Source organism: Dromaius novaehollandiae, chromosome 1 (genome assembly GCF_036370855.1).
Source record: "Dromaius novaehollandiae isolate bDroNov1 chromosome 1, bDroNov1.hap1, whole genome shotgun sequence".
NCBI lineage: Eukaryota > Metazoa > Chordata > Aves > Casuariiformes > Dromaiidae > Dromaius > Dromaius novaehollandiae.
Window position 1 is genome coordinate 103401273 of NC_088098.1, and position 15500 is coordinate 103416772.

Here is a 15500-nt window from a genome sequence, read left to right on the forward strand (position 1 = left end):
ACTGCTGCTGGTTTTTGTCTGATTTGGGCCTTCATTAGGCCTTTATGCACACTCCCTGCCTGAGGGTGTGCTGAACTCCTAAGCCAACTCCACTTCCAGGCAGCCGCACCCTCTCCCTCCTGCAAAAAATGCCTGATGCATCAATTCTCTTCCCTCTCAAGCAGCACGTCTCCTCTCTTTTCCAGGCTGAAGCTTGCAGACACGTTTGCTCTCTCTGGCCCTCCAGGCATACAGCCTTACTCATCCCTTAGTTCATCCCGTAACAGAATACAGCTTTAAACAGAGGCATGGCATATCCATTTATTGGATGGGATATCCTGATTTTGAAATCGTTCTTAGAAGAATAAGCATTTAGCTGTATAATATTTGGGATTTGAAGAAAAACATGTTTATCACAGAATTAGCTGCATAATCCATGGCAAATGGTAACCAAATAATCATTAGTAGTCTGGACTTAAATATAAGAATATAGTTTAGCACAGGAGTTGCCTAACCTGATGTAAAATGCAACCTTTAAATTCGCTCATTAGCAGCCCTTACCTTGCAGAAGGGTTTAGCTGGCAGTATGGAACTTCCCCTTAACTGAGATAGGAAAGTAGCATGACACATTCTTTAAATAGCAAAAGTGTCATGGAATTCTGCAAAATGCACTGGCAAAGCTGCGAGGTTAATTTTTTGGCACTCACTAGAAACAAAAAATACTCACTACTAAATTAATTGTATGGGAAAATGTCACCCCCTGACACAGCTGGCTGTTGCCCCCACCAGAGCTTACAGCAGATAACATCCTGAGCAAGGGAGCAAAAGTTTTATCTCTGCAGATGTTCAGTGCTAGAAGGTGAGTGGCATGCCCGGCCCTTCCCATGGGCAGTGCAGGGCAGGAGCTAGACATAGCCGTTGCAAGGGGACACACCAGCTTGCCCTGGGGCTCCCTGCCTGGCTTGGGGACAGGGAGAGACCCCCGCTGCCAGGTGAAGGAGGAGGTGCATTCGCACACTCCAGGCTCTGCCTGCTTGGGTGACTCCACGGCTGCCTGCCTGCACCACACCACCATGTGATTGCTCCCCCCGCCAAATCCCAAGCTGCTATCTATTAAATGGCTCCTGTGCTGAAGCGAGCATGCAGGGAAAAAAAAGTAAGCTTCATCCCCATTACAGTCACATGCATTGACTCAGCAGGTTTGCAAAAAGCACAGCTAGCTTGGTGGAGACTAGTCAGCGCTGAGCAGGTACAAGTCCCTGGCCACTGCCTCCAGGCGCTCCCTGAACTCCAGGTCTTGGTAAAGGGCAGCCCTGACTCCAAGGAAGCCGTGCATCGCCCCCCACCAGCAGGCCGCGATGGTAGCTGTGGAGTCGCTGTCACCCCCGTGGAAGAAAGCGCGGTGAGCCAGCTCGGGCCAGGAGCCTCTAGCGCCCAGCAGCGCGTCATAGGCGATCATGGGGGCGTCATGCCCACTGCTGCCCCCCCAGCCTGAGTAGCTGATGGAGGCGTAGAATGAATCTCTCTCTGCAATGCCATATTTTGAGGGGAAGGTAGGTGGTGAGACCCCATCCGATATGCCTCGCTCCTCCAGGTATTTTTCCCACTGCTCTTCAAAGTAATGCCTGCAAAAGAGAAGGGAAGAGGGGGATGCAGATAGGAGCCTCAGTACTGCAGCAAACACCATTTCTGCATACAGATGCTACGGACGTCAGCTAAAAATGCACCCCACAGAAAGATAGCTTGGAGCAACAGTTCATCAAAATGGTAGGCATTTCATTTATCAGGCTGAGGACGTGATTTACAGTAAGGTGCACAAGAGCATGGCTCAGTGTGCTAGATTTCCCCTCCCTCCAGCCACATGGGAAAAGGCAGTCCAGCACCTGCTGCTGCTGTGCTGCAAGGGATCAAAGGCTCAGAGCGAGAACTGAGTCATCCTCCTGAATTCACATTGCCTCTGCCAGTGTCTCTGGGTGTGTGCCTGGGTGCGCGTACAGTCACCCTGAACAAACATCCACATTTGGTTAAAACTCTCAAATTGAGCTCAGCCCTCAGCCCAGTACTGGTCCCCATCGCCAGTTCCCATCTTTCGTCAGATGGTGGTTCCCTGAGATGAGAAGTCTAGCTACCTCATATTGGATCCAAAAATGTCATGGCCACATGGCATAAGCAGTCTGCCGATTTGTTTTTTTTTTTTTAGTTAGAAGTATTTGTCCCCTGGGAGACTTAAGAACTTTCTGAACTGATTGGATCCCATGGCAGGCATGTGCTGCTCTAAGAGTTTATAATGATGTGACTATGCAAGCTTATGCATAAACAGAGCTTGTCTTCTTGTAGGTGAGGTTTATTTTAATTTTTAACAATTCCTTTTCTTTTAACTGTATATTTTTTCATCACTCTGGGTCCTGCAGTGCAAAAGGGCTTTGGAGCGTGCCTAAGAGCACTTTGGGAGAGCGCCTTTTGGGATCATTGGAAGGAAGCCACCACAGAAACCTGTGCTTGGAGCTGGCTTTGTGTGCATCTGAACACAAAGCATTGAGTGCACCGTGCTGCAGGGTCTATGAAAAGCAGGAGCCCTGGCAGCTAGTGAGAGTCCAGCTCACCAGTGGCCCATGTTCTCCTCCACGAAGAAGCCGGCATCCCTTACATAGGCTTTTGCTCGCGGCAGCACTTCCAGCAGTCCCTTTCCCCAGGCCTGGAGGGGTCTGTGGTTGACCGCAAAGGCAGTGAAGAGGGCTGAGGCCAAGGAGCCCAGATAGCCAGTAGGATGGTGGTGGGTCATTCGCCCGCTCTCAATGCTGACTTGCACCAGGGTGTCCAGCTGCTGGGGATGGGGGAAACGTAGCCCAATGCACATGGAGCGCATGGCAGCGCCGCAGCCTCCTGCCTGGGAGCTGAATGGGATCCTCCAGCCATCCGGCCTCTCTGGCTCCAGCTTCAGAGCATTTTCCATACATGTGGCACCTGGGCAGGAAGGGAAAGAGCCCCAGAAAGAAAGAAACACAGATCAGGAGGCGATAGGGTCACATCACAAGGAAACAATGGGAAGACAAGCAGGATAGAGGAAAGTAAGTGTTACTCTGTATAGGGATTCAGACCCTGTAAATACATATAATATAAAAAATAGAAAGACAGTTTGGAGGGGCATCAGATCACATCGATCTCTGACCCAAAGCAGGACTTGGTGTCTCTGTTTTATTCCTGATAGACTTTTAACCTCCTTATAGGGCTCTTTAAAGATGGAGAGCCCACAAGCGGTCCAGGAATCTTTTCCACTGCCTCATTGATAGGAAATGGTTCCTAGTGATGAACCTGTCACTCCTTTGCTGCAGTTTTAAGTTTGTTAGGAAACAATGAACTCAGTACCAGCCTCACTATAACAGAGTTTTACATAACTGGATTTATTGTACTCCCCTTGAACATCTCTTAAATAAGGTGAAGAACGCCCATATTAGGTTAGACCAAAGTTCTGTCCAGCCCACTAGCTTGTCTCCAAAGATAGCCACTAGCAGATAATTACAGAAAGACTATTAAAAATGAAGCAAGTACACCATTTCTGCTAGAACAGCTCCCAGCAGCCAGAGAAGTAAGGCCTTTCTGAGTCAGAAGCTGGATCCACAGAGTCATGGTCAATGACCCCCAGTGGACCTAACCACCGTGAACTGGTCTCATTAGGTCCCATGCATGCTTTCAGACCCCTTTAACATCTCATGGTAATCAGTGCCACGATTTTGTTATGCAAAGTATTTCCTTCTGTCTTAAACCACCCATTTGACAATTTGCTGAAATTCCCCTCTAATTTTTATGTTACAAGAAAGAACGACTAGTCTTTCTCCATACTATTCAAGATTGAATACGTTTCATCAAGTCCCCTTTCCTCAACTAACTTCTGCTCCAAGCTGACTTCCTAGTCCAACTTTGCCTCTTCTCAGGTGGGAAGCCATGCCACGACTGTGTTGCCATCTCTTCCACAGTTCTGCTATTTATTTTCTTTTTAAATGGCTCTGCTCTTTTAGCACTGCATCTTTCAACACTTCACTTATCAGTGCAGCATATCCATAGGTGAAAGCCACCTGCGGGAGCACATCCAAATCTCAGAGCTCCAAATCTCTGCGGTGTTAAGCCCAAATGCTTGCATGCAAGGAAGAGGAAATAGTTTTGAAAAAAATAATTTTCTTTTATTCTCTTCTGCCTTGCCTTTTTTTCTTAACCTTCTCTTCTGGCCAAATCTGAAATACTTCTTTTCCAACAGAGAAATAAATCAAGGGTGGGTCTGAAGGAGCTTAGCTCAAATTTTGAATGTGTTGGATCATTGTGAAACAATTCAAATGTGAGTTTTCTCCCAACCGCAATAGGCCTAGTTCTCTCGCAAACACACAACAGCAGTTGACATGCTCATGCACCCAAGGTGAGACAGCTGAGCCTGCACTTTGCTGCTTAGCCAGGGAGGCTAGCTGATAAACGAACATGCACATAGTCTGTTGCTTTAAAAGTCAAACTAAGGCATCTGCATAGAGTAACAAGCAGCTCTGGAAAGAAGTCTGGTCCAGACTTTTTAACGTAACTGTGCAATTCTAGTATCTTTGTGCAATCTGATTACCATGATCTGAGACCTTACTAATTACAGACGGGCACTGCACTAAGTACCCTACAGAGCTGCTTACTTCTTCATTTCCATATATAAGCTTGGCAGTAGGACTTTGTATATGGCGCTCTTATTCTACCAGCACATGGCATTTACATTACCCTTGTAATTAACCACAATCCCTCCAAATCGAAGCACAGCTTGAAGATTGCCTTCCATTCACATACTAGAAACAAATAATGGTTGACGACTGTTAGGAATAGTCACATGGATGCTTTTATAGTTCTGGTCTAAGTGTTTTTAGCATCTTTCTTTTCTGACAGCGTTGTGCCATGATAGGTTCATTAGATCAATGCAGGATGCAGCCCTCTGTGCTCTGTGAACTGCTGGGCAGGTTCCCCATGAGCAAGTGTTTCCAACTGAAAAAGCAGCACAGTGCCATGGCTGTCCGACTGCTAGCGTGGTGAGCCTGCCGCATGAGACAAACTTTGAGAATGGGAACGGCGTAAGCAAGGCTCCCCCGTAGGAAAAAATGGGTTGGTATTCAGTATAGCCCACAGTGGCAGACTACTTTCATTCTCATGAGCTCATGACCCATGCACAAACCAGGACTGGTATTTCACCAGCCTCGGAGGTGCCTGTGTGCTTACACGCCAGCGCCTCTTACACAGCCTGTCCGTGTGGATGAGACCGCCGTTTCTGCTGTGCCACACGGCCAGCTGCCCACTGGATCAGTCCAGATGTTCTTCACACTTACTTCTTCTAGCTGATTTACAGAGTGAAAAATTGCAGGGCCATGTTTCTCTGTTGGAGGAAGCAGTACACACAGTGCTGGAGATGGGTAGCACAGAGCCCTGCTGGGACTGATCATCACCAGCTTTTAACTGAACCGCCAAGGAGTTTATTTTTGTGACTTCTCAAAGTGTGAATGTATTCAGGCCTCTGTATTTGCTTTTTATGTACTTTATTAATGCAGTGCTGGCTGCTACTTATCAAAATAGCAAAGAGTGATATCAGTATAATTTCTAGCTTTACTGTGATTAAGAGGAAAAAAAATCAAAAATTTTAATTGTGTATTTCTAAATATATGAACCATTGCACTTATGACCTATAAGAGGACATTTAAAAAAACCCTGTGAAACAAAACCACAGCTTTAAAAAAACTGTGCCAACTATCCTATTTGTATGTCCTTGCTAAAACTAATTTTCTGTCAGGAAGACAAAGGGAAGGGGAGAGAGAAAAAAAGGGACTAATGTAACTTAAAATAAAGATCTGCACAACAAACAAAAGGAAAATGCACTTTGTAATCTTGATGGAGCTGCAAGAAAGACGTCTTCAGAACATGTTTGGGCAGGTTGCGACTAGGCAACTGAGTCCTTGATAAAAAGTGAGATTGTTCTTTCCTTAACCATAATCAAAGGAAAATGCGGATGATGACAAGGCCTAAAATGTAAAGAAAGACTGGTTATTTTGCAATAATAATCAAACATTTGCTCACAGATTTAAACCTGCATGTATAACTTTAGGAGATTACTACTGACAACCTGCCAATGAAAAAAGAATGTAAAACCCACCAGTATACAACAGTTAAGACTCTTGTGATTTATGAAGAAAGAGATATGTTGTAAATGTTATCCTAATACTTTTAAACAATCAAAATATTAAAAACTTTGAAAGCTGAGTAGGAAGACTTAACCTGAAATCAAGCTGTTGGGCCTTTTTTTAAAATCAGATTTTTTGAAACTGCAGTAGGAATTTTGGAATCAGGAAAATCTGTTTTGGAAACCTAGTAAATCCCGGTTAGGATTTCTTTGTGCTAACTAAAAGTAACGTGAGGAGAGTGCTATTCTAAGGAAAGAAGAAATACAGGCAAAAAGCATGTGCAAATACAGCAAACCTGAAAAAGCTTCAAGTATATCTGGATGTTATTTCCGGAACAGGCTTCCATTTAATTTATTTAGGCTCTTCATGAGCACAGACAGTAATGTTTGGGATCTGTTGATACACATAAAAATATAAGTTAAAGCAATCACATACATAGTCACAAATAATTCCACAGACAGAGGACTTAGACCAAAAGAAATGGAGTGCCAGGCAACAGCTTCAAAGCAGGAGGTTTCCTGGAGAGCTTTGAAGACAGATGCAGTTGCATTATAAAAAACGAAATATGGCCATGTTTGTGGCACTTCATTCATTGGCTTTGCTATCTGCAAAGGACGATCAGTGTGGGGCTTTGGCACATTGCAAAAAGCAATAATGCATGTAGGGATTAACTGGCCACTGAGTTGAGACAGTCAGGTTAACCTTTCCTCTTGGGGCTGCTTACTTGAGGGAACCTGCTGAGCCCTTCTGATGACTAATAAAGTTGTGGGAATCCCTTTGTCGCTGTGGGTTTTGCTTTTTGGGTCTAGACTCCCTTGTGTGGGTGAGCAACCTGATTTTTCCCCCACTGTTCTTGGGGAATCTCTTCTCTATTGGGTGAAAGTTGCAGCAGCAACTTTCCATTCTGGGCTTTAAAGGCTGCAGTTCCCTGGTGAGTCTTCACTTTGGCTGTCAGAGCATAATCTGGAGTTATGTTTGCAGTTAAAATCTATTTACTCTGATTACTGGAGCAAAGTTACAGACAAGTGAGGTCTAGCAGTCTTACTGTTCAGCTTTATCAATACAACATGGAAACTCCAGACTGCAGACAGTGTTTCATGGATGAGATGTTCCCTTTGGTAGTATGTTAGTGGGCATTAAACAGTCAAATCTCAGGATTTAAGCTCTCAGAGGCTGTCTAAGGCCCATTGGAACCCTTTGCTGCATTTTCAGCAGGAGCTCTACAGAATGCTGTTACAAGAACATTTTCAGCAGACTTCCATTTTTTCCACATACTAGTCTTCCCCCTGCCAAAATTTTACAAGATAAGTGTCCATGCACCCAGTTCCTACTAAAGAAGATGTATCTCTTTGCTTAGCTAGCCTGACCTTTCCCTGTCACTCCAATTAGTTGCCATGGCAAATTTACTTTAAAACCCTTCACTTCCAAATTGGAACTGCTTGTGGGCATGTTGCAGCTCAGTTACTCACATAAGGACTGCAGCAGCTGTGCTATTATCCTTAGCTATTTCTAAAATTTCAATTTAGTCTCTTCTCATTTTCAGCTCAGATTTTAGTCACCAAGCTTAGATAGCAGAGGCAAAAATAGCTTCCAGGCATTGTCTAACAACTAGCTGTGGTTAGTCCATTTTGGTAGACCCCCTTCAGCCATGGGAACTCTAAGATGCTTCTTTGCCAAAACAGCAGGGATCCTCCAGAAAGTTTAACCTGCTGACTCCTGCTGTCCTGGCAGGTTCCATTACCCCTTCTTAAATATTTTATTAGTTAAGCCACTCAGACAACTGAGATTATCTGTCTTAAAGAATACTGCTATCTCAGCCTGTGATAGCAAGGCAGGAGGTGGCTGTTACAAGGTATGCAAAATAAATTCTTTCTCAAGTTTCCAGTCAGGCTTCTTGTGGAAATGTGCAGCTCTGTCATGCTATGCTCAGTGACCCTAAGAGACCCAATGCAGAATTTGGCCTTTCCCAGGAAAATATGTTTTATGTCAAGTCAGAACATTCCTGATAATAATTTGGAAGCTACTACAAAGAATAAGCAAGTGTCCAGGCGATTTCTTTTTGATGTATCATCTTTGCATAGGAGTGCTGAATTTGAGTGTTTCCTTCATACTTTGCATTACCTGCACTAGCAAAATAAGAGACTCCAGCCTCAGCAGCTCCTATTTGACTTTCCTTCTAGCATCCACAAAAGGCTGGGCAAGCTGTGTGGAGAGAGATCGCAGCTTCTGGGAAGAGTTGGGTCAGCAGGGCTAGATTAACCAGGTACATGCTATAGGAAAACATTGTATACAGCTTGACTGTTGCAACCTCTGTCAACATACCCTTCCTAAATAGTGCCGCACACTGCCAGTCCACACTACTTGTGACCCAAACTTGGCAGCATTGTATTTATGCAGAGAATGGAGAGCTGATGGAAAAGACAACTTCAGAAAAGACAGCTGAGTCCTGACTACCCAGGTGCAGAAGTGGACATGTGGAGCTAGCCAAAAGTAGATTTTGGGTTTAATAAATTTAATTATTCTAGGCAAGGTTCTTTGTGACTTTAAATATATTTTAAATATGTGAATTATTGCATTCATTATGAGGTGTTTCATGTTAATTCTCTGTTTAAATATGTTGCTTTAACACAGCATTTCAGGGTGTGTGGCTGAATTTACATCCTTCCCCTGAGTTCAAGGCTAGGCCTCAAACACATCTGTAAGAAGGTCTTGTGAGTGTGGGCAGACATTATCTTTTCTAATCTAGTTCAGATGGCCAAAGTATGCCAACTTGCCTTATTGCACTTTCTTTAATTCAGCCTGAGACAGGTACTGAGTGTGGAAAGCTTTTGCCTGTCCATAAAGTCCGGTTAATGCTATAGACAGCCAAAAGCAAAGCCTTAAGTCGAGAAGCAGAGACAGCCTTGGCACCATGCTGCAGGAAAGCAAGAGACCATTAGCCTTGAGGAGAAAAGAGGGCTGGGAGAGCCCTACACAGACAGCATGAGGGGGGTTACCTGGAGCTCTGCCCGCCATGTCGTTCATGCACTCCTTGTAGTTCTTTGCCAACAAGGAATAGAGATGTGCTAAATCTGGACTTTTCCCAGCAGCTACCAGGGCTTCAGCTGTGGCCAGGTGCATCACTGTATCATCGCTGACTTTCCAATCCTGGATGCTGAAGTTGCCGAGCCCCCCCATCCGTGCCAGCTCCTTGTGGATGTCAGGGCCGCTCTGGTGGAACTCCCATTTCCCGTTGTAATAGCCCAGCGTGTCCCCAAGCGCACTCAGCACCATAGATGCCACGTAGTTTTCCATCAGCTTGGGACACAATTTTTGCCCCACGATTGCTTCAATGCAGCAAATACTGGGGGGGGGGGTGAAGGGGGGGAAGCAAGTGAGAGAGGGAGAGAGGGAGGCAGAAATTCTTTCTCATCTTAATGCGGGCTACAGTCTGACAGCTTAGATGCTTGGCCTAGCACCTGCACCTCACTATTTTCCTTCAAAGGACCTGTTTCCCCATGACCTCTGGACACAGGTGCAGTGTGCAGCCAGAAGCCTGTGAGCACATGCCGCAGAGCAGCACTCTGCCAGCCGAGCCCAGAGCCAGGGATGACAGAGCCCGGTCCTCCAGAAGCAGCAACAGCCCACACTGCACTGCCTGTTGTAGCCGGTTCAGAGCCGCAGCAGTACTGCAGGCACACGTGGCCCTGACTTCAGGGCCTGGCTACAGAAATTTCCATTCTTAAAAGCAGAATTGAATATTGGGGTGGATATTTTAGGTAAAACATCCCCCCTCCCAGCTAAATTATATCTGCCAGAACTTGTCATTTTTTATGGCTATGTCTTGATAAGTGCTAAAGAGCCTGGAAGTCTCCTTTCACCATATGACTTGGGAAAAAGGCAGAGAGAAAAATCACAGACAAAGTGAAAATTTAAATTACTAATCAACTGCTTGAGGTTAAGCATGTGATTTGCGTAACCGAGAAGGCCTCTTACCGTTGAACTTTGTTTTTGTTCATACTAATTACTTACACAGCGAGTATTTTGAATAAGAGCTGTTGGGTCCTCCCCTCCATTAGAGAAGGAGCACATCTCCTCCCAGCACTGCACAAGGCATCCAGCGTCTTTAAGAGGGCCTGCACTTTGCTGCCGAAGCTCATGCCATGCAGGGCTGAGCAATTGCACGGACCCTACCCAGTATCAGTAGGTATACTCCTTGGCCGGTTTCTGAATCACATCAGGGAACGCAAGAGGGCTCAGCATGGTCTTTCTGGGAGAAAAGAAAAGTGAAAAAAAAAAGAAAAAAGAAAAAAGAAAAAAGAAAACAGAAAACAGAAAACTTAAAGCAATGCTTTCCAGCTCTCTTTTATGGACCACAGTGTAGCAGAAAGGGAAAGCAAGCTGTTTTTGTCAAGGCTGAAAGTCATAAAGCAATCAAGCCAGCACCAAGCCAAGCTCAGCCTCAGACTTGTTCGTTGCAATGCTGCAGCGAAGCCAAAAAATGGGGCAAGGCCATAAGGCCCCCCGCGTTGTGCGGTGTGTGGCGGCCGCCCACTCGCAGCCCCTGTGCATGCCCGGCTCCCGGTGGTTATCGCTGGCCTGGGACCCTGTGTTCCTGGGGGGACATCCCTGGGTTTTGTGCGCCCTGGGGGGGGGGGGGGTCCGATCCCATCACCACTTCCCGGGGGGGGAGGCAGCAAGGTGTGGTACCTGGGGCCCCTCCATGAGGGCTTCTCCGTTGTCCTCGCTGCCGGCGCTTCCCCGATGTGTAATCGCTGCGTCACCGGCGCGCCATCTGGGCCAGCGGGGGCTCTGGGAGGGCAGAGAGCTGAGGGCAGTAGACCGGCAGGGCAGCCCACTGCGGAGGAGGGCTTTGCCCCCAGCCCTGCAGCTTCCCCATCCCCACTGCAAACAGGAACCCCGCTAACCCTATAAATGCCAGGTCGTTCGCGTCACCCTTCTACAGGCAGCACAAGCCTGTGATTTTTGGAGTATGGAAGCATTGTTCTGTGTTGAGCAGGCACACCACAAGCATGCTGCTGGTGCTGGGAGGCCACACCAGCACCGGGAGAGCCACCTGCCCCTCAGGACTGGAGTCGAAAATTCAGACCAAACACACCCTGCTGCCCGTCTCTCTCCAGCCATCCTCAGCAGCGGGACGAGCATCACTTCCCCCACTGCATACGCCTGTCAGGCGGACAGATCTGGAGTTTGGCCCACCACTGGGCTTGGCAGACAGCTCTGCTGGACAGGGCCGTCCCGCTCGGAGCGGGGACCGAGGGCCACTCGTCTGGCTCGCCAAGGCCGACAGGAGCCCTGGCAGCTCTTCCCCATCCAGACCATAAGGGCAAACTGCCTCAGCACCTCAGGGTGCTGCAGGTCGGCGCTGGCCCCCGACCACATCTAGGTGGGGACAGAGCGGCTGACAGCCCCAGCCAGTAGGACAGGCGAGCAGCGGTGAGACCCGAGGCCTCCTGACTCCCCGTCCTGTGGCCCAAAGCACAGCCCTGGTGGACTCCTCAAGAGTGACCATCGTGCCCGCCCCTGCTGCCAGCATTGCTGCCCTCTGAGGCAACTGCCCCAAGGTGGCATTTTGGCCAGCGGGGAACAGCCAAGGGGCCAAGCACCAAGGAGGTGGAAGGCATGTCTGCCTAGTGGTGCCTGACCTGCTCTCAGCTTGGGTTGTCCACGTTATCCGCCGCAGTGGCAAAAGAGGTTTTTCTTTCTTTTTTTTTTTTTGGCCCAGTTATAGGATCAAGAGCTCAAGAAGTAAAGCTTTCATTTCGGTAGGTGCAAAAAGAGTTTCCTGGGCCGTGGAGCTAAATATTTTCTTTCATTTTCAGGATTATTTCTCTCTTAGCACCTTTAGCAGCACAATAGTCAATTTGGAAATGAAGTTACCAAATGGAAATCAAACATTTTGTTTAAAAAAAAATGTCAAAATGAAACGTGTGCAGCATTTGCCCTATTTTTCAATTGAAATTCTTCACTTACTTCACAAATAGCCCCCTGCTCCTTCTAGTCTGATCCCACCTTGGCATGGTCTCCTCCCGGATAAGCACAGTATTCGGTCTCCGGGCACTGCTCAGAGTTTGCAGAGGGGAGAAACCTTTCTTTTTTTTTGATTTTATTTTGTCCTTTTCGAACACTCATCCACCGCAGCTTGAGCTAAAACCAGCCAGCCCTTCTCCATCTCCAGCATTTCCCCAGAGCCTTTGCCTGTGGACTCTGCTTCGCTCTCCTGCTCCATCCCTTGGTGTGTCTGGCCAGCTGTCGGTCCTCAAGCGTGCCCTCCACAGCCTTGAATTTGTCTGGGTTCAGGCCTGGGCTGGGACAAGGCCCCTCTCATGTCCCAAGCTCTGGGTCGATTTTTGCCCTGTTTTCTGTTGTTGTTGTTGTTGTTGTTGTTGTAGTTTGTTTTGTTTTAAGTTGTGTCTCTAGGCGCCTGATGATACCATCACCTCCTATGAGTTTTATGTTTTATTTTTAATGATGTTGGTGGTTGCACGGCTCATGGCTTCTAGTGAATGGGCAAGGAAGGAAAAGGAGCAGGAAGTAGGAGTGATATACAGGATGGAGCATGACTTGGGCTGAGATTCGCTAAGGCTGATCCTTTTTAAATACCAGTGATTGTTTGATGTGCCACACACCATATCTCCAGAGCCCAGATTCACCCAAGAAGGTACTGGTGCCGCTTACATGAAAAAAAATCCCCCCACGCCTATGAGAGAAAGCAGTGGTAGTTTTTGAGCTGCAGCCCTGGGGGATTTCAGGGCAATCAAGATGTAGCACTGGGTCAGAGCAGAGTCCCTGGGGAATTTGGGGGCAATTAAGGGCGCAGGGCTGGAGATGGGCCCAGGGGAATTTCAAGGTAGCTGAGCATGCAGAGCTGTGCTTGAGCATCTACCCCAGCAGCTTCAGTGGTTTAATATTCAGTGCCCATTCAAATATTGACTGCTGCTCTGCACGGTGCTGTAAATGTGGAGTTTTAGAAGCATCTGACACAGAAAATAGTAACAGAAAAGGAAGTGGGAAAAGAAGTTGCCTGTGTCTCAGCACAGCCAGCAGTGCCTGCTGATCTTTTCTGCTTCTCTGGTTCATTCTGTTTTATATAGAGCTGCTCAGAATTTACTCAAGTCAGTGCAACACTTAAAAGCAAAGCAGGGTTTTCCTCTCCTGAATTTTGGGCCTGTCAGAGGGAAAGGCCACAGCTTTTGATGGCTTTTTGTGAGGAAGGGCTTTTTTAAGGACGGGGGGAAAAGAAGAAATACAGAGAGTTCCCAAAATAGCCAGAAAACCAGGAGAATTCCTCTGCGTTAGCACAAAATGCCTATAGCACTGAAATCTTTGGATCACGTCATGGTTTCCTGGTTCGTGATCTTGTTCAGCTTCCTAAAAACTGAAACCAAAACATGCATTGCAGTTAAGTGACATCTGAGATGTGGTACAGAAAAACAGTGAGGACTGGTTGCTGAGAGACAGTGGCTGATGAGCCGTCCGCAGGAGCTGCAAGCACGGGGCTTATGGTGGGAGAGAGGTGATATTCAGGCCCGAGTGCCATGCCCTGATGCCAAAGGGCTCCCCTGCAGGGTGGACGGGAGAGCACCCTCCATCTGGTGTGCTGGCCACCCTGGGGTGCCACATGCAGCATTGACCCGGGTCATCGTGTGGCACCAGGAGGCGGCATGGCCACACCACCTCAGCAAGGACCACCTTCCAGTGTTGAGCCATGCAAAGAGTTAAAGACTGATCATATTTCACCTTTCTGGGTTTTTTTTGTTCTTTTTTTTTTAATGAAAATTAGGCTGTGGTGGACCAAATGCCAGGATATGCCTTCTGGAAAGTACCATCTTGGAGCAGCCCGCTGACAGGCCCCTGCCATGTGTTGGACACTGTGGTTAGTACTCACTTAGAGTCAGAATTTTCCTTCATCTGGAAAAAAAGGGTAATTCTTTTTGACTTAAAAAAGTGTGGCTTTTTAGATGAGTCCAGGGTTTAAGAGCCAAATTCTGAGGTGCAGTGAAAGGTAGCATTACAGCACCAGGACAACCTACCAATTAAGAGCCTGTGAGATGTTTCCTCAGAACTACACGAGGTCTTCAGGCCAAGAGCTGGAAGAAAGCACAGATTAAAAATGAGTGGTCACTACTGTAACTTCCACCCTCATAAAGTTGGCAATGCCCCTATTTTACATGCTACAGCTCTCCCTGAAATGGGACTGCAAGGGAACATCAGGAATTTACACTTTTGCCTCACATATTAATTTTCTCTTTGGCCCCCAGATTCAAATGTGACTTTCCAAGGGATCTCCAGGCCCTCGAGCACATTCAGCTTGGACCCATGCCAATCATTAACAGTCCCTCGTACTTTTAATAGCACTTTTCTCTTTAATGACAGCAGGCATTTTTTAAGTGGGGAATACTTCTGGGCTTACCCTCGTTTTCAGTCCCCAGGTGTGTGCCTTTCTTTGTCACTGGCCAGCAAATAATAATTTAGCGCAACAAGCAACAACTGAATTTCAAAGCAGGGCACCAAACGCCACGTGAGGTCTGCTCAGGACCTGGAGCCCTGTCTGCAGAGCACCTTGGCAGGGATTGCTGGCAAGGCAGCTGTGCATGACCATACATGCACATGCGAAGGAAACACTCACTGCTGCTGGATGCCCTGTGCTGCTGCAGCCACACTGACTTGATGCTTGCAGCTGGGGGTCTGAGGGGTTACAAAGATAAGGCTTGTGCCTGGAAATGGGATCACGAGTGGAGATGTTTCGGGTTTCACGAGAGAGGATTTGAAGGGCTGTGCTGAAGCAAGTTCTTGATTGTGGGAGCTGAGGAAATCCCTCTGGGTCTCTGACTTGGAGTTCAGGCAACACTAGACTTAGCCTCTTATCTAATAAACCAGATTTCATTGTGGAAATACCTGCCTTTTTCTTTCCAGGCATGCCTCCTTCCAGAAACTGTCCAAGGGAGGATCCAGATCACTGCCCAGGGCAGAAGGGAAACATTAGAAAACTGGTGTGAACTGTGCATTGTGGCACCTGCCACTCTCTTCAGAATGCTTCCAAAAACGCTCTTTAATACACATTAAAAAGAAAAAAGACCAAAAAAAAGACAAAAAAAAGACTGTTTCAAGTAGTCACAATTCTGCAGTGTAGAAGATAAGCTGGGTAAAAGTTCCATTGCTTTACCGCAGGGAACATCTGCTGCATGAGCTGAGGGCTGTGATCACCTCTCCTGCTTCCACATCTGGGAAAATGGACTGCAAATTCATCTTTTCTGTCCCTCTGTCAGGTGCATAGCTGTCTTGTTGGGAAACTGGGGTGTGTGGGAACAGCTACCTCCCTGGCAGGCTACA

The 15500-nt window shown here is 47.1% G+C and overlaps 1 protein-coding gene across 3 annotated transcripts; it reads right to left on the reverse strand.

Annotated features, from left to right (window-relative positions):
- Positions 1-286: 286 nt before the first annotated feature.
- Positions 287-10965, reverse strand: ADPRH (ADP-ribosylarginine hydrolase). Of its 3 annotated transcripts, none has more exons than XM_026093336.2 (5): positions 10857-10965; positions 10179-10416; positions 9164-9510; positions 2583-2943; positions 287-1604 (listed from the first exon to the last, which is right to left on the reverse strand). In XM_026093336.2, exons 2-5 carry the CDS (start codon positions 10304-10306, stop codon positions 1211-1213), a joined length of 1230 nt encoding a protein of 409 aa, XP_025949121.2. In that variant the 5' UTR covers positions 10307-10416; positions 10857-10965; the 3' UTR covers positions 287-1210. The 3 variants fall into 3 exon arrangements, with proteins under 3 accessions (XP_025949121.2, XP_025949122.2, XP_064378906.1); XM_026093337.2 differs by having other exon boundaries at positions 10179-10412; positions 10857-10914; XM_064522836.1 differs by lacking the exon at positions 10179-10416 and having other exon boundaries at positions 10857-10914.
- Between the last annotated feature and the right edge of the window lie 4535 nt (positions 10966-15500).